We start from the raw sequence: 22,840 nt of genomic DNA on the forward strand, positions 1-22,840 counted from the left end.
AGCACCCCAAGGGCAGGGTCCCGACGTGGGACTGGATGGAACCAGGGCAAGCAGGTAAGTTATGTGCTACCCTGGCATCGCTATGGGCCAGGCCAAGGTGCCACGATTCTTAACTATAAGTTAAGAGGTTGATCATAGGCAAATGATGTCATGATCCAAAACTAACGACGAGACTAGGGCCCTGCTGCTAGGAATAGGAAAGATATCTGGTCTGAGCACCGCAGTCTGAGATCGAGATGGCCCTAGGAGAGCAATTCTATAAGCTCAAAGTATTTCTTACTGTGTCCATACAAAATGATTAATATTATGTATGCTTATGTTGATTGGACAAGGAGAGGAGAAACACGTCCTAGAAGCAGTTTTCCTTTGTGTCCTGACTAGCTTGGATGAGACTGAACTTTCTCCCCTTCAAACTGCCTTCAGTAAATGATTTCAGTATATTGAGGTAGTTTCTCTTATCTCACAGGAACCTAGATGACTTTAGGTATACAGATCCCTGGTGCTAAGCCAGGCCTGATCTTTGGGATGTAGATGCCTGGCTCCAGGCTGGCTGATTTTGGAGATGTAGATTCCAAGCTCTAGCAGACTGGTCTTTGTTGTGCTAATCTAAGTGCTTGTAGCTTGTAAAAAGGTGAGGCCAGGATTACTGGCCTGCGGATGTAAGGAAACAATGTATGTTTGCTGCCTCAATGTTCTTTCTGTAACTCCTTTTGATGACATCACTATATTGCACCCTTTAGAGGTACTATGATCTATATAAGGGAGATTTCAGGGCTCTCTCGGGGGGACACGTGCATCAGAGAACCTGGGAAGATGGGGCTGAGGACAGAAGCTGAGAGAACAAAGGTGCACGTGTTTGAGAGATCCTGGGGCCTCCATGACATACATCTCTTCCAAGTAATAAACCGCTGCTAAGACCAACCAGCCTGGCCCCTGTTTCCTTCCTTCGCCTGACCATCGCCATCGACCTCCGTGGAGTGGGGAAATGGCCTGACTGCCGGCCTTTTTATTTTTTTGTGTGTTTACACAAATACCACTCACCCGGACCCTTCAAGACAGCTGATAAATTCGTTGTGTGTTTTACTAAGAGCCTGCTTTGCTTTCAAGAAGGAACGGATTTAATGTGATGGAAAGGGGTTCTAAAGAATAGAAACAGGAAAGAGGTAACTTTCAAAACCGAGGGAATAAGAGGCCAGTAGGGTATGGGAATTCACTTATAAACAGAGGAATTAGTCGTTATGTCTTTACTAAGAAATGAGGAAAAGTAGAGTTCAGAGTTATTTTCAAGGTTATATAATGTGGGTCAAAATGTTTTCTTTGGAGGGAACGGCTGGGCAGTAATTGGCAGTAATCAGGGCTTACGCCTGGTTCTGTGCCCACGACTGACCTCTGGTGATGTTTGGAGGTCCACATGTGGGGCTGGGGTTTGAACCAGGGTGTGCTGCATGCAGGTCAAGTGCCTTACCCCTGTCCTAACTCTCTGGTCCCACACTTACTTTATATCCCCAGGGACAATGAGCTGTACATTTATAAAATGAATCTAATTTATACACTGGTATAAAGAAATACCTATAAACATGTTCTACTTTAATACATTCATACTTGCATAATTGTGCTCCTTTGCTAATTTGTGATTTAAACTAGCTTAAGATAAGTCTTCAAAATAACAGTTTTGGTTTGGGGAGTATGTCAAAAAGTGAAAGACCCTAGTGGTGGGTTCTGTGATGTATGTGACACACACACGCACTGAGGGAAACTGTACTCCCAAAAGTTTATGGTAGTGTAAATAAAAAAGTAGAAATTTTATTAAAATATTTTAGCATATGTTTATTTAAGTGCAATGTGCATTTTTTAAAGTAGAGCTCTTAAAATAACACCTTCAGTATATTACACAAGCTAAACACGCATGAAATGACTGGCTAGATTTTACCATCCAGATTATAAAATAGGTCACTTGAGTATTTCAGAAACCCATTGCCCTTTTCTCCACACCCTCACCATACCTGTGATTTTGGTCTTCTTAGCATAGGTTACTCTCAGAGGTATGGAGAGAGAGAACTCCATAGTTTTGATTTCTATTCTCATAATAGGAAGTGAAAATGAGCATTTTTTTTTACAAAGTCTTTATGACCTAAAACTGAGCAGCCTCTTAAAAAAAAATATTAGTAGAAGGAAATCCTATCTTTTTCTTTCTTAAATGACTCCAGTTACTTACTAATGGTGTATATGTGCCTAATGGTCAGACGGCAGCTTCTCACATAGCTCAAGATAGGATCCACAGAGGAGCTGGCAGGCATTGAGAAGAGCTGTGCTTCACTTAAAAGTTCAAACTATTCCAAAGCCATCCTGTGACCATGGCTATCATAAGAAGCTACATCACAGTTTAGTAATGGTGGAGTTATGGCATCAAATAAACAAACACACTGGATTCAACTAAATTTGGGGATATTAAGCCAAGACTTCAAACTGATAATGCTCATATTGATTATCTAAAGGACTAAGTACAGTATAAAAATTTTTCTGATAATCCCCTAGTGGAAATGAAGGGCAGGAGTAATAGTATGGTAAATGAGGTACTTGCCATGCTTATGGCACAGCCAGGTTCACTTTCTGGATGATGATATAAGGTCCCCTGAACCCTTTCAGTAGTGATTCCTAAACAGAGCCAGGAATAACACCTGAGGACAGCTAGATGTGGCCGTGAAATCAAACAAAAAGATTTGAAAAAAACCTGACAGGTAATGGTGTTAATAATACTAAGCTCTATAAATAAGCGCAGTACAGAAAGTATACACATCAATTCCTACATGAAAAGAGCTAACTGCACAGAATATGGTTTCCTATTTCATTTCCTTTGTAAAATTAATTTTCACTCATCTTGACATACATATACCACTCTTAACATGTATCTGTAGCTTCTAATAAGTTTATGCAATAAAAGCTCTCTAGAACAGAAAACCAATTTCAACAGAAGGGCCAATTTATTGTTGTATTCTTTGATAGCCCTCATATAAATATACCAAAGGACAATAAGAATATATAATTTTCAGGACAGAAACATAAAAGAACACGAGCTTGAAGAGACAAACAAGGGAGAACACGGGCAGAGAAGGCAAGTGTTCACTGTGATTCATACAACACCCTACGAAGTAGTACTAGTTTTATAGCTAAGTTTTATATTTACGTATTTTACAGACAAGAAGTGGGGGTTCATTTTACCTAGGCAACACAATTCAATCAGTCCATACCCTGGTAGTACTGCAACTGCATGAATTTCAATTTCCTTCCCGTAACATTAACAACTCAATTTTTTGTCACCTTCAGCTTTTACAATACTTCGGACAGACCTCTAGGAACAGATGGTATAAAGTTTTTCTGAAGAGTATGAATGTGGACTGAATGTTTAAATCACTTCACACAATGTTTGGGACACAACAATGAACCACTTTTTTGTTGTTTGGGGTTTGGGGCCACTTCACAGAGCTCAGGGCTTACTCTTGGCTCTGTGCTCAGGGATCACTCCTGGAAGGCTTGGGAAACCATATGGGATGCAGGAATGCAAACCATGTTAGCCTTTGCAAAGAAAATGCCCTACCCCCGCATTATCGCTCACACTGGAACACTAAACTATTTGTGAACAGAGAATTCCTGATAAGAGACGCAACACCCATGGAAAGCAGAATACAACTTCCAAGGGCAACCATTACTACAGTGGGAAAAAAATTACAAGTGTGAGTCTAACAAAAACTCTCAGGAGTCAGACTTTCTAGTGCAGTATTACCTAAGCCTCAGTTCCAGGCTGAGAAAAAAAAAAGACACAAGACTTAAGAAGTCTTTCGTCAACGGTTAAGTATCTACTGTTCAAATACTCAAGAAATATCTTGCCCAATATCAAGCTCTTCAAAGTATGAGAATTCTTTCTGCTTTAAATCTTTACCTAGAAGGGAAAAAGACTGTAAACTCTCTTCTTTCATTAATGGAGATCAACACTTTCTAAGATTGTTCATTATCCTTTACTGCTAACAATAAAACCGGAAGCCTTAGAATTTACAGGGTTCACAAGTTGTGGAGGAAAAGAGAAATGATAGGATAAATGAGAACAAGAATGAAACATCAGCTCACACACAGAAATCTTTAAAGAGAGCTTCAGTGTTAAAAGCGTATAAAGGAATAACTAAAAGCACCCTCAATTTTTGCCATACCCGGTCGGTTCTCAGGGTTTACGCCTGGCAGTGGGCTGGGGGGCCAACAGAGTGCCTGAGATTGAACCTGGGTCGGCAGTGTGTAAGGCAAGTACTTTACCTATTGTACTCCAAGTACCCTTGCTTTTTTTTTCTTTTCTAAGTATATTCACCATTTTGTTCCGACTTTATTTTGGTTAAGATGGGGGGGGAAGGCCTTCGGTTATAATATTGAGAACAAGAATAAATAAAATGTCTATATGTAATTGAGTACTAAATGAAGATATTTTCAAGGGAGAACTGAGTGCTAGAGGCGTGGGTGAAGTGTCGTTAATTACTTGCGAATCAGAGTGGTGCTCTAATAAAAGGTAGTTAAAGGGGTCTCACTGCCCCTCTGTCCTGGGGCAAAGGAGACGCCTGGGGTCCTGCTCGACCCGCTAGGCCGGTGTCCGGTGGATAACTCAAATCAGACGCATCCGCAGCTGCGTGCTCAAGCCTCCCGCCAGCCCCTCCTAAAGCTGAGCTCTGCCTGGGCATCGGAGACTTAAAAAAAAAAAAGTCCAGCTTTCAGCGGGCGGCGCTCAAGAGGACGGTCTGGGTGCGGAAGGCAGAAGCTCCTCGCAGCACCCCGGAAACGGTCGCCAGCTCTCTGGCCAGCGAGCTGTAGTCCGGGCCGTCCCCCAAAGTGGCCGCTCGCAGCCCCTCCGGAACGACCCCCTCTCCCGGGCGGTCCCCTCGGACCCAGCGACCTCCCTCCCCCCCGCGCTCCGTGGCTGCGCCGGAACCCGGGACACGCGCGCGCCGCGGACTCCCACGCCCAGACCTAGCCTTGGCCACGCGGCTTCCCGGAGGGACAGGTCCCCGAGGGCGGCAGTCAGCGCCGCGCCCCCCGCCCCGAGCGGTCAGTCTCCCGGGCCCGCCCGGAGGGGCGCGGCCAGACCTGGACCAGGAGGGCGGCGGACATTGGCGGGGCGTCCCCGGCTGGCCAGGGACACCGCAGACGCGGCCGCCGAGACCGGGAAGGAAACGGTCAGAATGCAGCGCGCGGCCCCGCTCCGGCCCGGCTCCGGCCTCCCCGGCCCGAGGGCGCCTGCGCAGTCGCCGCCGGCTCCGTCCCTGCCCGAGGCTCGTCGGCGCTAGCGGCGTCCAACGGGATCATCGAGGGGACGCCTCACTTTAAGAAAAATCGAAAGAACCACTGAAGTCTGACAACACACCTCCGGCGACCACTCACCCAAGTGGCCCTGGGGCCGAGCGACAGGACTGACGCGCCTCCCGCGACCTATCTGGTGCTGCCGGAAGAGGAACTACTCGAGCCGTGAAGCGGGCGGACGGCGGGGGTGGGGGAGGGCAGCGACACCGGGCGGGCGGGCCGGAAGCGGCTCCGCCCGGACTCCTTTTCCCGGAGGCCGAGTGGGCGGGGCGGGGGCGGGGCCGAGGCGCGCGCGCTGCCGGGCTCCTCGCGGTCCCGCTCCGTGGCTCTGGGCGTGTGGCCGAGGCGGGGAGAGCCAAGTCCACGCTGCAGCTCGGCCCCTTTCCACGCAGCCTCACCCCTGCCCCGGGACTAAAGGGCGCCCGGAGACCTGAATGGGCTCAGCCGGAGCCGGCGCGTTGCGGGACGGCCGCAGCCGCGGCAGGTGAGGTGCGAGGGGCCGGGTGCAGAACACGGCGCCCTGGGGTGCGAGGGGCCGGGGGCCGGGTGCAGAGCCCGCCGCCGCGAGGGGCCGGGGCCCGGGGGTTGCGGGCAGCGCCCGCCGCCGCGAATTGCCGGGCCCGGGGCCGGTCGCAGAGCCCGGCGCCGCCAAGTGCCAGGGCCCGGGGCCCGCGCCGAGCCCGGCGCCGGCTTTGTTTCCTCCCCGCCGGAGCGAGCGCGGCCTCGAGGGCGTCCCGCAGCCTTTCCCGCGCCGGCGCCCCCGCTTCTGCCACGACTTCCCCTTCCTCCACGCCCGGGCAGCCCGGGGTTCGGCTTCTGAAAGCGCGGATGGCTCGTTTCCTTCCCGTTGCTCCTCCCCCGTCCAGCCTGGGGCCGCGGCCCGCGGTGCCCCGGAGCCCGACGTCGCAGCGCTGCTTCGCGGTGGAGAGTGTCGTGCTCGGGCGTTTGCAGGGAGACGCGGGCAGGGGAGCGGTGGTCATTGAGGAGCTGCTGCCGGAGACGCGGAGCCAGGGGTCCCGTGGGGCCCTGCCCACCTTGCTGCGAGGCGCCCTGCCCCCCGCGCTAAGCCCTGGCCAGAGCGCCCTCGCCCCTGCACTGCGATCCACAGGGCGTACTCTGGGCTGCCGAGCATTTTGCGGTGAAATAGGAAGTTTCCTCTCGGCAGAGGAAAGACGGCCCTGGTGCCCGAACCCGAGTCCTGCGGTGCCCGCGCCTTCCTCAACGCGGCTTGGCCTCTCCACGCCCTGCGCAGTGCCGGAGGCAGAGCCGGTCCTTCTCGGTCAGCAAAGGTGGCAGATGAGCCTGGGGACGTCGCGGGCTGCGCCCCGCCTAGACAGCTCTGGCTTCTGCTGCACTGGGGAGCTGATGAGTTCCCAGCCACCTTCGTCTGACCCAGGACCCGTGATTGTCACTGTTGCACCTGGTTCTGTATCTTGCCTGAGCTTCTCTGTAGCGGGAGCGTTCATTCAAAGGGGGCTTGGATCACCTGCTGGAGGGTTGTCTTCACGGGACTCCCGTGCTGGTGAGCTGGTGGTGAGCCCTTCGGGAAACAATAGGTAAATAGCATCTTGGACTTGTTAATGAAGTGAAAACCAGAGTGGCCAGGGAGGAGGGCTTCAGAACTTCTTGGAGAGATAATACTGAATTATTTAGAGACAAGGGGTGTTAGTGGCTCCAGCTTTTAAATCATGCAGCAAACTCGGGGTTGCTGTGCCTGCAGAAATAGAAAGTGAAAATGGTAGCATGCTAAGCAGGCCTCAGGCCTGGTGGTGGGGGTGGGTGTCTTTATGAGTGAAATGGCTCTTCAGCTCTTCTGACTCTTTAAGGGGGAAAGTCTCTCAACTCTCAATGCAGGTCGACTGTGGCAGTGACCACCTAAGGAAGTAATGGACAGACTTGGAGTCCAGAGGAAGGAAATGAGTGATGAGGAGTGCTTGGGGCCAGCCAGGCGTCCAGGCGGTAGAGAAGTGCCTGTCCGTTACTTTCTAGGTGGTCACTGGCAGAGGAAAAGGGACTTCCAAGTAGGGCAATGATTCCAGGCAGAGAAGGCAGGCTTCGCACGAAGGTGTATGATGCCGAAAACAGAAAGTGGGAAGTCCGGAAGTTGTGTGCCTTTGGCGGGAGCTCTGTAGCAGTCTTCCCAGCTCATGCCTCATCGCATTTGCCAGCAGTGAAGCCTAATGGGACAGATGACGTCTCTAGCAGCTTGAAACCAGTGTCCTGAAGGAGACTTGTCCTTTGGAATTGGTATTTCTATTCGCAAATGATTTCAGGCCAACTGGGCCAGTGTGTGTGTTCGGCTGGAGCGGAAAGGAGCTGGAGTTCCCTCACTCCTCAGATCTGGGAGCAGGGGCTTACTGGGCCCCTGCAGGGACCGTACAGAGGGCTGCTGTGATGGCTTCGATTTTAAGTCCAGGTCAGGAGAAGCTCCAAAATACTGCATGGTTGAAGTCAGATCTCACCTCAAAGGTCTGGAGCGTGGGTAGTGGCCAGGAGGTGCCTGAAGGTGAGACTGTCCTTCCAGGCAGTAGTTCCAGTTTCCGGGGGGGGGTGGTAGGACTGGAAAAGACACATTGGCAGAGGGAATATTGTGGATTGGATTGTTGGTGTATTTTTTGGTTGGGTTTTTCGGGCCATACCCAGTGCTCATTGTTTACCTCTGGCTCTGCACTCAGGGATCACTCCTAGTGGGACTTGGGGGTACCATATGTGGTACTGGGATCGAACCTGAATTCTGCAAAGCAAGCACACTACCCCCTGTACTATATACCTCAGGCCCCTCTTTGGTATATTCTCTGCCGAAAATTGTGGCTCAACATCGCAGTCTCAGTTCTCGACAGTTAGCGAGATTTTTATAAAGAACTCGGATTTACCTTGTGCTGCTTGCTCTGCTGTCTGTGTGGCATTCATCCTCCAAAGGAAACCCCCGCCATTTGCATATTCTGGTGGTGGCTACTTGGTGAAGGATTTGCAAAGACTTTCTAGTCCAGTTTTGTCGAATTTCAGCATCAGCAGACTCCCTCACTCTGGACCTGGTGTGGGTGTCTGAGACGGGATCCTGCGTACAGAGCACCGAGCCCTGTGCCAGACCCACTTCAGCCCCTTTGGAAAGGCAGCGTGTATGCCCAATACACAGGCTTTCCAGGCAGCCATCAGCAAGCCTTCAGTGCTTCCCATGGGAGGGAAAGTTGGAGAACTACAACTTTAGTGTAGGCCACAAATATTTAGTAGTGTTGTACTAATTTCAGATTTTGAAATCCCAGTGAATTTCCTCGAGCGGGCACCAGTAATATCTCCATTGTGAGACTTGTTACTGTGTTTGGCATATCGAATACCTCACATCACAGGTAGCTTGCCAGGCTTTGCAGTGTGGGCGGAATACTCTTGGTAGCTTGCCGGGCTCACCAAAAGAGCCACAATATTGTATTCATATACTAAGGTGAATAAGAAAACCTGATTTATTCCCTGCTCTCCATTTTCCTACAACTTATTAGACACATATCATGTTCTGATAAGTACGTGCGTAGTTCTGCATGGTCTTAAGCAAACACGAAAGCCTTTGGTTTAAATAGGCTGTGTTTGAGTTTCATGTGCAGACCTTGCTAGCTGTGTGATCTTGTTCCAATTATTTGATTTTGTGACCTTTGTATGGTTCCCATTTCTGATTAAATGATGAACCCTTTTATACCCCAGATATTTTCAGAATGAGGAAACTTTCTCCATTTCCAGGAAATTACAAGGTGATGCAGCGATAGTGCAAGGTAGGGTGCTTGCCTTGCCTGCAGGTGACCGCGGTTTGATCCCCAGCACCCCACAAGCTTTCTCAGGAACCCCGAGAGGAGCAGTTGCTGAGAACCTAGATTCCCCTCCAAGTACAAGGTTAAATCCGAAGATCATGAAGAGTTATTCAGAGATGAAATCTTGAAAACCATTAAGGGAAGTTTGGGGGAGGACTGTTTATTTTATTGGATACTTGAAATGTGCTAAGTATTAGGAGGAAAAAAGATTCTCTTTCATTAGCTTTATCTTGTTTCTTGCTAGCCATATGCTTCTTTTTTTTTCTCGGCTTCCCCTGATTCTTGGAGAACTACAATGATTCTTGAATGTGGCTGCACATTGGAAGCACGTGGGTAGCCTTAACAGTACCTGGGCTCTGCTCCTAAACATTCTGCTTCATTCATATGGAATGTGGCCTGAGCAGGCAAACTCGTTTTAAATCTGTCTCTGAGATAAGTGTAGACAAGAGTATTGAGGTCTCGAGAGGTCACAGTTACTGGAGTTAAATTTCTAAGCTAACCCTTTTTAGCTTCAAAATTCATGCTCTTAATCATTTTCTTTTTCAGTTCTTTTAAATAATTCTAAATATATAGATTTAAAAAGAATAGTGGGATTAGCAAAAGACGCAAAGTGAGAAACAGCAACCTCTGGACATCTTGACATCCTCAGACCCAGTCCCTTTGCCAACCTTTATCACAAAGTCCTCACAGGACAACCCCCAGGCCCCACTTCTGTCTCTGCTGACCGTCCCTCCTCCCAGTCTCTGAAAATGCAGTCCAGTCACATTGGACATTGGAAATTCTTCCCTGGCTTCTCAGTTTTCTGTGTCTTGGGTTCTTCTCAAAATTGGTTCTCTACCCTTCTTTCTTTGCATCCTTTGTAGTTCCTAGCTCCAGTGTTCTCAGTTTCTTGTGCATCAGATGTGTCAAGTTTTAGGACCTTTCTCCTTTATTTCTTGAATGTTCTCACTATGTAATCCTGTTAGGAAATTTGATTCATAGAATGTAGCACAGTGGGTAGGGGCTGGAAGGCATTTATTTTCCTTGTGCGTGGCCGACCTGGGTTCGATTTCTCCGCCCCTCTCAGAGAGCCTGCCAAGCTACCGAGAGTGTCCCGCCTGCACGGCAGAGCCTGGCAAGCTATGTGTGACATATTTGATGTGCCAAAAACAGTAACAAGTCTCACAATGGAGACGTTGCTGATGCCCACTCGAGCAAATCAATGAACAACGGGAGGACAGTGCTACAGTACTTACTTTGGGTTTAGTATCACAGAATTACAGGATATGATACCCCCTTTTTTATAGATGAAGAAACTGGTATTTGGAGAAACTAGCGTTGCTTGTGAATTATTAAGTGATAGGTCTCAAAAGTCGTATCTTATTGCCAGATGCCAAATGCCCTTTTCACTATTGAAATAATAGGATTGCTTTTGGATGGGGGAGTAAAAAGCAAAACGGAAGCCATAGTATAGTTGCCATTTGGTACAAAGCAGAAGAATTAGGATTAATTTACAGTGCTAGCAAGTTTCATGGCAGGTCAAAACTTTCATTTGTTCTTTTTCAGTGAACATTTTTATGTATATATATAACGGTGCAAAGGGAATGGAAGTAAAATGCATTGATTTATTTCAGTTATGTATTTCAATTATTTCTGCATTCTTTGATGAAAAAAATCTCTTGGTATTTATACATTGTGTGATTATAGTTTTAAACATGGATAAGATCGATCCATGATAAATGTTGAAATGTCTCATAAAACGTCATCAATTAAATTAGAATTAAATCTTAAAGAACAAGATGCTGGGTTGATGCCTTCTTAATATGTAGTTTCATGAATATTTTTGCTGTAGTGTCCATAATTTTTATTATTTTTCAGGTGAAACCATTGCCTCATCTGTTCACGGAAGCAATAGGCCCATTGTCTCTGCCCTTTAAGCTGCACCAGCAATGAAACAATGAGATCTGAGAGCGGAAGACTATTTGCCAACTGACATCACAATTTCAAGTGATTGTATAAGCAGAACAGGCTGCAGCGGATCTATGTGGCAGTTGCTGTAGAGAGGGAAGGAATGCTTTCTTTGGACGCTGTCTACTTAGACGCTGTTTCGGCATAGCACATTTAAATCATAGCTGTAGATTTAAATGTGAAATCTGAAATAAAAAAATGAGTGAAGTCCCCAGATTCTTTGTTGGGCCCGAGGATTCAGAAATAAACCCTGGAAGTTATCGCCATTTCTTCCATCATACAGATGAAGATGATGAAGAAGAAGATGAGTCCGTAAGTTGTTTATTTGAGTAACATAGGCTTGTCCTTTTGCTAATTACTTTTTTTTTTTGGCTTTTTGTTTCACACCCAGCGATGCTTGGGTTACTCCTGGCTCTGCACTCAGGAATCACTCCTGACAGTGCTTGGGGAACCATATGGGATATCAGGGATTGAACCGAGGTTGACCACATGCAAGAGGCAAATGCCCTTCTGGCCCCCGCTAATTACTGTTAAGATGCACTGTAGCACAGTCCTCCCGTTGTTCAGCGATTTGCTCGAGCGGGCCCAGTAATGTCTCCATTGTGAGACTTGTTACTGTTTTTGGCATATCGAATACGTCACGGGGAGCTTGCCAGGCTTTGCTGTGCAGGCGAGATACTATTGGTAGCTTGCCAGGCTCTCCAAGAGGGGTGAAGGAATCGAACCCGGGTCGGCTAGGTTGGCAGTGTGCAAGGCAAACACCCTACCCACTATTAAGATGAATTGATACTAATAAACTGTGAGGCCTGTTTTTTTTTTTCAAATAGTGTTTTTTGAAAACAATTTAGTTTTAGTTTGGTCCATACCTGGTACTCCTGGCTCTGCATTTAGAATTTGAGGACAATGCAGGATGCCAGGGATCGAACCTAGGTTACAAGGTAATGCATGCACCTATCCTCTGTATTATCACTCCAGCCTCTGAAAATATTTTAAACTGAAAAGATATATTTTGTTTCTTGAAGAATCAATAGTGCATGAAGAGATAGAATTAGGGACCAAACTTTTCAGTGCATTTTTGTGTCTTCAATTTGTCTGTGTAACTCAAAAGTAGGTAGAGGGAAAGGAGAAGAAGTAATCAGTCATAAAGAATTTCTTACATTTCTGCTAATATATTAATATTCTAGTTTATTTATAAAGAAGCATGAAATATTTGTTGCCTAGGATAATGTTCAGAATCATCATAATGAGCTGTGTCCGTGCTTTTTGTTTCTTTGGAGGGAGGGATCACACCCAGTGGTACTCAGGGTTTAGTCCTGGAGGTTCTATTAGGGGCGGGGGGTACCACATGTGGCGCCAGGGATTGAACCCTGGTCTGCGGTAAAGTGAATGCCCTACCTGCTCTTCTTTCTCATTGGCTCTGTGTCAAGGCTTTTTGATGGGAAAAAAAAAAGAAGGGAACATAGAAGGAGATGATCAGAGAGGGAAAGACAGCAGATATCATAAGATAGGGTATACAGTGACATGAAATACTAATCCTGCAGTTTAATAAACTATAGGAGGTAATGTAAAAATATCATGTTGGTTTTATATATGTATGCATAAACACACATACATATAGATGCACAAAGAAAAAGAACAAATTAATTATGACATTACTTTTGTTTGTTTTTGGGCTGGAGCAATAGCATAGGCGTTTGCCCTGCACACAGTCAAACCGGCCTACCGGGTTTGATTCCTCCGCCTCTCTCGGAGAACCAGGCAAGCTACCAAGAGTATCTCGCCTACATGGCAAAGCATGGCAAGCTATCCATGAGGTATTCCATATGCCAGACACAGTAACAAGTCTCAGAATGGAGACATTACTGGGCCTGCTCGAGCAAATGAGCAAATCCATGAACAATGGGAGGACAGTGCTACAGTGTTACTGACCATTTCCAGTAGTGCTCAGGACTTAATCTTTGCTTTGTGTTCAGGGATCACTCCTTTCGGGGCTTGGTGGCCATATATATGATTAAACCTGACTTGGCAGCATGCAAGGCAAATGCCTTATCCTCTGTACTATTTGTACAGTCTGGTGTTACTTAAGTTTTAGCTGTAGATTTATAACAGTCTAATAAAGCACTTTGGGCCTGGATTATAATTTTATATGGACTGTCGAAGATCTGGAAGAGAGCGAAGAATTGAAAAGAGAAACTGTCCATACTAGCTATGTATATTTAATGAAACTGGAGACAATGTGAGGACTTGACAATGAGTTGTGAGCAACTTTATAGACCTGTGAGCTACTTACCCACTCTTTGTTTCTTTTGAAAACACCATTAAATAGAAATAGTGAGATTGAAGTTTGGAATGTCACAGTTCTGAGACCTCTGTGAATTTATCGAAAATTTCCTTCCAAGTTGTCATTAGTGACCAATTAATATTAAGCCCAAAGTGAATGCAAAAGACAAGTTTTTGTTTACATTTGAAATCTGAATGAAAATATTGACAGTGTTCTGCAGGTTTTTTTACTTGCATTTTTTGCCAGACCATTGTATGGAATTTCTGTTATTTGTTATTACATATTACAACAGTGTAATTTTGAAAACTGCTCTGTTTTGGTTACTGTGTCACTTTTATAGATTCATCAGGTATCTGCTGTAACTTCTAAGAAAGAGTTTTACTAACTGTACTTTGGAGTTTTTATTAAGTCAACCTAATTGTTTTTTTCCTTTCTGTTTTAGCCTCCAGAAAGGCAGATTGTGGTTGGAATATGTTCCATGGCAAAGAAATCCAAATCCAAGCCAATGAAGGAAATTCTTGAACGGATCTCCTTATTTAAATATATCACAGTAGTGGTATTTGAAGAGGAAGTTATTTTAAATGAACCAGTGGAAAACTGGCCTTTATGTGATTGTCTAATTTCTTTCCATTCGAAAGGTATTAAAGTACAGGAAGAGAAATCCCTTTGTCCTCTCTAATTATAAAATTAATACATACTAATTGAAGGATATTGGATAAAATAGAAAAAAAAGTAAACTCAACCACTTTTTCATATAGGTGATATTAATTACATAATTAATTTTCTAATCTTTTTATTTATGTAGCTTTAGATTTTATCTTTACTAATTACATCCAGAGACTTTTTAATCTTTGATTTTGGGCTTTAAAAATCTGAGTTTTAGTGGTGACATAATATTTTTGTATAAATGTACAGTAACATTTTTAATCAATACCCTAACAGATGGATTTTAGTTTTCAGGATTAAATATAATATTGTAATGAACTCTTACAACATTTGTTGCACTTCTAAATTTCTTAGTATAAATTCTTAAATATTTTATGTCCTCATGCCTTTGCCATATACTTTATCATTTCTCATATACATAGTCGTATACACATATATAAGAACTGTAATTTCAAAGATACACTAAGTTATATGTATTCAAATTAATTTTTTTTGTTACCAAAATAATGTAGTTCACAGCCTTGTTCATATTTCATATTCTTCAGTTCCATGACTGTAGAATCTCCTTCAGCTGTAAGATGGGCACGGTTGAGACTTAATGGGTTCCCATAGCCTCTACTGAGAAGCTTTAATCATTTTAGAGAGAAGCCAAATGCTGGTCTGGACAAAATAAAGCCTCTTATTTCAGTCTTAAAGTATCCTGGGGGTTAAGGTTTTCATCCCTTAGTGTACCTGGTCTTTTTACAAAAGTGATTTGTCTAGAAAGGTCCGGGAGCTCTTGGTAAGGAGAAAGTTCCTCCTTAACAACACCAAAAGCAGGGAGCTGACTGCAGATCTTTATTATCTGCTGAATTCTCTTAGGAAATTTAAAGTCATAGGTTTAGAGATGTTTTTGTAAGTGTAAATTCTGTTAGCTTGAAGGGTTTGTACTTTGTGGCCAGTGGCTCTTGATAGAGAGTACTTCTCTTGACTCTTATATATTTGTTTTGGGGTCTTCCCGGCAGTGCTCTGACCCAGAAGCCAGTCCAGGAGCTCCTCTGTTAGGCATTGCAAAAGAGCTGCAATTTCACTAACTATTGCTCTTTTTAAACCTCTTTGTGCTTTTAATTCCTCCTTCATTTTGCTTACTAAGTGCTGCGAAAGGTAGTGTCTTCACAGCTATCCTATAGTATATCAGTTACATGCATCCTTGCTGATTTATTTGCCCCTTTTTCTAGATAAGCTATTTATTAAAATATTTTTATTTAAGGAATAATATTTTATACTTATTTATTGCTATGCTATGCCGGGTATTATGCAAAATGTTTAGTTCCTTAATCTTACTAGCTCAGACTGGTATAATAATCATTTGCAACCTGGAAACAGGCTTAGAAACATGAAATAAATTTACTGAAGGTCACATAGCTAGTGAAAGATGCAACCAGGATGTGCAAATTTGGTTTATGCTCTTTATAAAATACTGCTCTTTGTTTTGGGTCCACACCTGCATTGTTGCTTGTAGCTTACTCCTGGCCTGTGTGCTCAGGGATCACTTTTGGTGGTGCTTGGGAAGGGATCATATGGGATGCCAGAAATTAAATCGGCTTTGGCTACTTGAAACGCAAATGCCTTTCTCGCTGTACTATTGCTGCAGCCCCAGCACTGCTTCTTTTAATAATTTTTACTAATGGGTAAAAGTGAAAATGATAGATTTTAATAGTGCATAAAATATAATCATTAAAATTCTTCTGAGATTCTTTGGTTGAACTCTTAACTATGTCTGCCTTTTATTTTCATTACTATTGCTGATTTTACTAAAATCTGAAGAGTATGAGAGTTCATTTTAACATCTTGACTTGGACCTAGTAACAGGAAGCATTATTCTCATGTATTTTCTATTTTGAGCATTTTATTTCTTAGTGAATTAATTTGTTTTTGCTGCCATTATTAAGAAGGTATAAATTATTTGAATTATCAAGTAATTTATGAGTGCAGGTATGTCATAAGTGAGAAGAGTTGTATTAATTAAGGCATCACCAGATTGCTATACCTTGGTTATATATACATATATTTCCATTTGTATGTGAAGAATTGATGACTTTGAAAAAAATGTGTCTTTGCTCTAAATTTTGGCTATGTAGCCACTGACTTGCTGTGCCTTATTAAGTTAGCTATGTAAAACTAAGGTTATTTAGTAGCATAAGTTACATTAAGTTTTAAATAGATATATATTCCATGCCTAATGTCAGTTATATGCGTAATAAGTAGAAGTGGCATACATTCAGGTTGATAAGTTATAGGTGTCAACTTATTCCAGATTGTACAGAATATGTTAATAATATGTGTTCTTAGGATTTCCCTTGGACAAAGCAGTTGCCTATGCAAAACTCAGGAATCCATTTGTAATCAATGACTTGAATATGCAGTATCTCATACAAGATAGGTGAGTGGTGAAATTCAATTTAGGGAAGGAAAATTAACACACCTCTCATATCTACTATAAACTGCCATAGCATTAGATATTTTCATATATATTATTTCATGGTAGCATTGAAATAATATTTACGTATAGCAATTTGTAGCCTGTTTTACAGATGAAGAAACTAAAGAATCAGATCCATTAGCAAGGTTATAAGTTTGGGAACTGGGACTCTTATTTAAGTTTTGGAGCCTACAAAACCATGCCTGTTATGGAAAAAATTGTGATGTAACTGATAACTTAAGGTTTTACTAGTTTTCTTTCAGAAAAGAATAATTTTCAAATCGCAATATTTGAAAACAGTTTCACTATACATATTTGATAGTTCAAAAGCACGGATTTCTTGTAGAAAGTGTAAATTTTAATGTATCCATATTTTGTTCAACTGTTGTTTTTCTGACCACTTATGACTTCACCAACATTCTATTTTTTATATTATTACAATATGAGATTTTAAATTATAAGGCCCTATATATTTTTCATTTTTGTTCATTGTCACTGTCCTCTCGTTCATTGATTTGCTTGAACAGGTCCAGTAATGTCGCTATTGTGAGACTTGTTTCTGTTTTTGGCATATCAAATACATCACAGGTAGCTTGCCAGGCTTTGCCGTGCGGGCGAGATAATTTTGGTAGCTTGTCGGCTCTCTGAGAGGGGCGGAGGAATCAAACCCGGGTCGGCCAGGTTGGCCGCGTGCAAGGCAAATGCCCTACCCGCTGTGCTATCAGATATTAACATTATTAATATCAAGTATTTTAAAACCACTCCCTAGGTTTACACATTCATGCATGCTTACTATAATGCTCAGTTATATGATAGAGAGCTGGAGCGATAGCACAGCGGGTAGGGCGTCTGCCTTGCACGCAGCCAACATGGCCGACCCGAGTTCGATTCCTCCGCCCCTCTCGGAGAGCCCGGCAAGCTACCGAGAGTATTCGATATGCCAGACACAGTAACAACAAAGTCTCCAATGGAGACGTTACTGGGCCCGCTCGAGCAAATCGACTATCAACAGGAGGGCCTTTAATCGTAATCTTAAAATATGATAGAGAAATGTGTGATTGTTTTCAAAAGTTTGTTGGTGAAAGTCTCAAGAAAGGCATTTAACCTGGCCGGTGCATCTGCTGTCATTTTGCACTTAGAGAAGAATTCAGACATCTACTCGCAGTTTACAAAATTGGGATAGTTTTTCTCTTATGCTATTAGAGTATCTCCCATGTCTTTATATAATTTGAGTATAAGTTTTAATGGCAGTCATAGTGTGTTGTTAAGTTTTTTGTTTTTATGTTTTTGAGTTTGGGGCCATGACCTTCGGTGCCCAGGGCCTGTGTCTGTGCTTAAGGGGTGCCCCCTGGTGGTACTCAGGGGCCCTCTGTATTGCTGTGGATCAGACCTGTGTGCCCTGTTATTGTTTATCCATGACTTTTTTCTATATTATGTTTCAGAATTTCAGCCAGTGTTTTAATTATAATGTTGAGCATGCATTTTTTATTCTAATTGCTGGGTATTTCTGAGAAAACAATTTTCAGTAGGCATTTAAATGACATTTTTTCTAAAAATAAAATGACTTGATATACTTGCCTTTCTTAATGAGAGGTAATCAGTCCCCTTATAGTAATGCAGTTATAGACTTAACTGAACATGGAACAATAAAACTGTAAGAATGGTTTCTCTTTTCTTCAGGAGAGAAGTATATAGTATTCTTCAAGCAGAAGGTATTTTACTTCCTCGTTATGCAATTTTGAACCGTGATCCAAATAATCCCAAAGGTAAGAGTAAGAGATTTTTATGTGAACTACTTCCTGTCATTCAACATACTTAATCACCACTTGCCTTCTCCTATTAAGGGGAAAAAATTTAAAAAACTCTGTATTCTGTTTGGTTGGTTTTTATTTTTTTAATGATTTAAATAAGCTTAGCTTTCAGTCAGACTCTGACTCTGTTAAGCTAAAAAGCTATGAACTAAGTGATACATCTTACTCTTCAGAGGATGACCCTTTGTTATATTTCAGAATAATTAATAAGATGATATTTTCTTGTGAACCATGTACTCCACCACTGAGCTGCATATGTTCCTTTCCCATGAAGGATTTTTCAGCCATATATTTAATAAATTTGTTTTGATTTGGTGAAAAGAAGTGATTCTTCTATTATTACTGAATTGTATATTAGCAAGTAGCTAGGATTATACAATTAGATGGTGGCTAGAATTTTTGAAATATTAATATTTTGAAGACTCCTTTGCTTCATTTTCCCAATTTTCTAGAATATAGATGTGAGCTATACCAAAATTAGTCAATAAAAGTCAGTTGGACGTTATCTGCCTCTTTTTGGTGGAGAGGCATCTAACACCAGTGTTGCTCAAGGCTTACTCTTGGCTCTGCTCATTGATCACTCCTGGTGGTGCTCAGGGGACCATTTGTGGTACTGTGGATTGAACTCAGGTTGGTTTCGAGCAAGGCAAGTGCCTTACCTGCTGTATTCTGGCTCTGGCCCCAATCCCATTGGTTTTGAAGGAGTTTTTCTCAGTCTGAGCACTGTTGCTTATGTGACACTGGATTTTGTGGGATAATACAGTACGTTGATGGTAAGGATAGGTCTCACAGCTTTTGAAGAGTCCATGGTTTTTAACGCTACATACAAAAATATTGATGCTTGTTTCTTGTGTGGTATTCTAATGGAAGTCAGATTGAGACCATTATCCTAGGTTACGGTGCTTTTGATCTTTATTCTAGGAAAGTCTTCAATTATAGTATGTCTAAGATATAGTATGTCTAAGTAATGTACGAAAAACAGGTTCCTAAGGGTAAACAGAATATAAGTTTTCTTGTTACTGTGTTTGATTTCTAGAATGCAATCTGATTGAAGGGGAAGATCATGTGGAAGTGAATGGAGAAGTTTTCCAAAAGCCATTTGTAGAAAAGCCAGTCAGCGCAGAAGATCACAATGTTTACATTTACTACCCAACCTCTGCTGGTGGTGGAAGTCAGAGGCTTTTTCGAAAGGTAAAGCTGTTGTCACCCTAATAAATACCCTGGTCTTTGTAATTTTCCTAGAATTAATAAGGTACTTAATAAGATCATGGTTAAGAATGTCTCACCAAAATATTAACTGTATCATAATTTGCTAGAAAAAAGTGAATCATTGTTTTTTTATTACTTATTGTTAATGCAGAACTCCTACCTAAAGAATACCAATTTTATTTCATCTTTACTTATTGTGAATTATATATTTCTACATCCATAAGAAATAAAGATAAGATCAACAGTATTTTAGAAAAAATGGTTCCGCAAATGAGTAATTGATGGAAAAGGTAATACCGGTAGCTTTAAATTATGCTACAAATTGCATTCATAAAAAACAAATGCTCCTGATTTGGGCTCTAGAACAACATTTGGTTTCACTGAACTCCACCAGGAGTGATCCCTCAACTCAGAGCTAGGGGCAAGCCTTGAGCACCTCTAATTGTCCCGAAGCCAAAAATAAAATAAGAGCAAATCTAAAAAATAATAACATTGAATTACTTTTTGGATTGGCAAGATCAAAAAGACCAGGGAAATTTGAAAACAAGTAGAAGTTCTAGGCTTTGCTGGCAGGAATGCAAGTTCAAAAAATCCTGCTGTTTTGCAATAAATCGCGAATGAAAAGTGCACATATACTTATAAACAGTCATGGAAATGGAGAAGACAGCACAAGATATATTCTTTTATGTAGATTAAAGAGGAAATACTCTGAAGTTTTAATAATACCATACATAGACAAAGATCTGATCCTCGTGTTTTGCTCAAGCAGTGAAATTGTTTGATATATAAAAATTTTAAATTTTATTTATAAGTTAATTATGAGCATATACTATCAATAAGCAATTCCAATTCTCAGTGTAAATCTTAGGAGAAATAAAAGCTTTGCTGTACTAAAGCCTAGAAACTGCAAATACACTGAAAGGAGAGTGAATTGATTATGTGATATTTATATAATGGTCATACTGAAGAGCTGCATGCAACAGCATGATTGACTGCTAGAGATACAGTTTTCAGTGCTCATTGTATTTTGGGCTGTTTCACTTTTTAATAAGTTACAGTTACAGCAGAAAATGAGTGTCAACTACTAAAGTTTCGTTAAATGTTTGCCAATTTTTTTTTTGGCCAAATTTTTAAAAAAATCTAGTTGGAAGTAAGTGGTTATAAGGGTTATTTGTAAGCAGAGGGAAATTATTTAATTTTAATATTAAATGTACATCTTCTGTTTTCAGATTGGCAGTAGAAGTAGTGTTTATTCTCCAGAAAGTAATGTACGAAAAACAGGTTCCTATATATATGAAGAGTTTATGCCTACAGATGGTACTGATGTCAAGGTAAGGTTTATATTTTAATTACATATTGAGAATTTACTGTTGATCTCAGAAAGTTTGTTAAGTTTTAAATTAACTATGTGTACCCTTTGTTTTGGGCTGGAGCAATAGCACAGTGTTAGGGCATTTGCCTTGCGCGCAGCTGGCCCAGCCGAGCCGGGTTTGATTCCTCTGCCCCTCTCGGAGAACCTGGCAAGCTATCAAGAATATCTGCACGGCAAAACCTGGCAAGCTATCCATGACGTATTCAGTATGCCAAACCCAGTAACAACAAGTCTCACGATGGAGACGTTACTGGGCCCACTCGAGCAAATCGATGAACAACGGGATGACAGTTGACAGTGAGAGTGACCCTCCGTTCCAGATCTCTGAAACTCAGGATTCTTAGTATCTGTTTTGCATTAAAAAGAGCAGTTAGAAGTCTATGAATGCAGTTTTTTAAGAGTAATGCTTTTAAAAGTTTAAAATAGAACAGATAGAACTACAAATTTGGAAAATTTTGTTAGAATGTCCTTATCAAAAATATAAAAAATGCACTTCTTGGTTTAATACCACATGTTTCCCTAGATGGATAGTAAATTAAAAATAGGGTGACTAATTATATAATAAGTCTTCCCAGTTGGAAACTCAGTTTGTCTGTGTTTTAAGATTTGTGACACTCTCTCTCTCTCTCTCTCTCTCTCTCTCTCTCTCTGTGTGTGTGTGTGTGTGTGTGTATAGAAAGGTAGTTTTTATTGAATGAAATATTACTTCTTTTAGGAAGATGTGAAGGGTGAGAAGAGATACAGACTTCTTCAGACTGGAAATAAGCGAGTAAAGAACCATAGAGACAATCACATGAGATACGTGTTTCAGGGAGAACTTGAGCTTGATCAGCAACTTGAGATCTGTGACTGTTACAGGAATCTGTGATTTCTGTCAGTGGCAGGAGGTCATCACTGCTTCCTTTCTGCCAGACTTCACCTTGTCACAGCACTCTTTCTAAAGTGTAAACCTGGTCCTGAAAGTCCAAATTGACCGCAGAAAAGAATTGTACCCTTAAGATTCATAGTACAGGATATTTCCATCTGTTTTGTGAACCTTACTTTTGATACCAAAAACTGTACCAGATAACTTACCTAAATATCCTGTCTCTCTTTATTTTAAACATTTTAAAATGTCATCACTGGGCCATATAGGGGCGGGCGCTTCTATTTTTTTTTTTTAGTTTACTTTTGAGGTCTTTTTTTGGGGGGGTGGGGAGGCGGGAAGGGGCACACCTGGTGATGCTCAGGGTTTACTCCTGGCTCTGCACTCAGCAGTTATTCCTAGAGGCCCTTTGGGAATCATCTGGAACTCCTGGGATTGAATTCTGTGTACAAGGCAAATGCCCTCCCCACTGCATTACTCTCTCTAGCCCTCTTCTGAGAGATCTTCTTGTTGCTTTCCATACGGGTTGAACCAGATGACATTCCCACCAACAATGATTGAGGTTTCTGTCTTTAGTCTGGATACGGAAGTATTTTTTATTGATTAGGTTTTTTCATTTTTTTAATTTGTTTTTTGTAGGGTTTTTAAAAAAAAATAGAGGTAGACATTTATATAAATTGATCCCTTTTCATCATCTGTGAAAGGTTTATACAGTTGGTCCAGATTATGCGCATGCTGAAGCTCGAAAATCTCCTGCACTTGACGGTAAGGTCGAGCGAGACAGCGAAGGAAAAGAAGTCAGATACCCTGTTATTCTCAATGCACGGGAGAAATTAATTGCTTGGAAAGTTTGCCTTGCTTTTAAGGTAAGATGTTATACAGGCCGTATAGTTCTTTCAAATAGAATTCCATTTTCCTTTTTTGAATGAAAGAGATAGTATTTACTCTTAAAATTGTTAAAAGTAAGTTGAGAGAGCAAAAGAGGTATATCTAAATAATTTGCATATTTATGAGGGATTTTCATAGTGCCAATAATAAAAATGCATAATAAAGTTCTTTCTCTACATTCTTTCTTGTTGTATAAAAGCAAATTGTTA

General features: G+C 42.2%; 2 protein-coding genes across 18 annotated transcripts in view; one reads left to right on the forward strand and one right to left on the reverse strand.

Annotated features, from left to right (window-relative positions):
• Positions 1-5,484, reverse strand: part of GIN1 (gypsy retrotransposon integrase 1) — a 44,756-nt gene extending 39,272 nt beyond the window's left edge. Inside the window, exon 1 of the mRNA XM_056139100.1 lies at positions 5,416-5,484. The gene's annotated coding sequence lies outside the window, so the exon portion shown is untranslated. The remainder of the gene's footprint in view (positions 1-5,415) is intronic.
• A 212-nt stretch (positions 5,485-5,696) lies between these two features.
• Positions 5,697-22,840, forward strand: part of PPIP5K2 (diphosphoinositol pentakisphosphate kinase 2) — a 73,800-nt gene continuing 56,656 nt past the window's right edge. For 15 of the 17 annotated variants that reach the window (XM_056106566.1, XM_056106573.1, XM_056106572.1 and 12 more), the window contains exons 1-8: positions 5,697-5,818; positions 10,989-11,390; positions 13,802-13,997; positions 16,357-16,447; positions 18,167-18,252; positions 19,334-19,488; positions 20,736-20,837; positions 22,448-22,609. In XM_056106566.1, coding sequence (XP_055962541.1) covers positions 11,277-11,390; positions 13,802-13,997; positions 16,357-16,447; positions 18,167-18,252; positions 19,334-19,488; positions 20,736-20,837; positions 22,448-22,609 — 906 coding nt within the window. In that variant the 5' untranslated portion in view covers positions 5,697-5,818; positions 10,989-11,276. Of the gene's footprint in view, positions 5,819-7,822; positions 7,841-10,988; positions 11,391-13,801; positions 13,998-16,356; positions 16,448-18,166; positions 18,253-19,333; positions 19,489-20,735; positions 20,838-22,447; positions 22,610-22,840 lie in introns of those variants that run through there. The other 2 variants (XM_056106568.1, XM_056106584.1) reach the window with 2 other exon arrangements.

This window comes from Sorex fumeus, unplaced genomic scaffold (assembly GCF_029834395.1).
Source record: "Sorex fumeus unplaced genomic scaffold, SorFum_2.1 ptg000131l, whole genome shotgun sequence".
NCBI lineage: Eukaryota > Metazoa > Chordata > Mammalia > Eulipotyphla > Soricidae > Sorex > Sorex fumeus.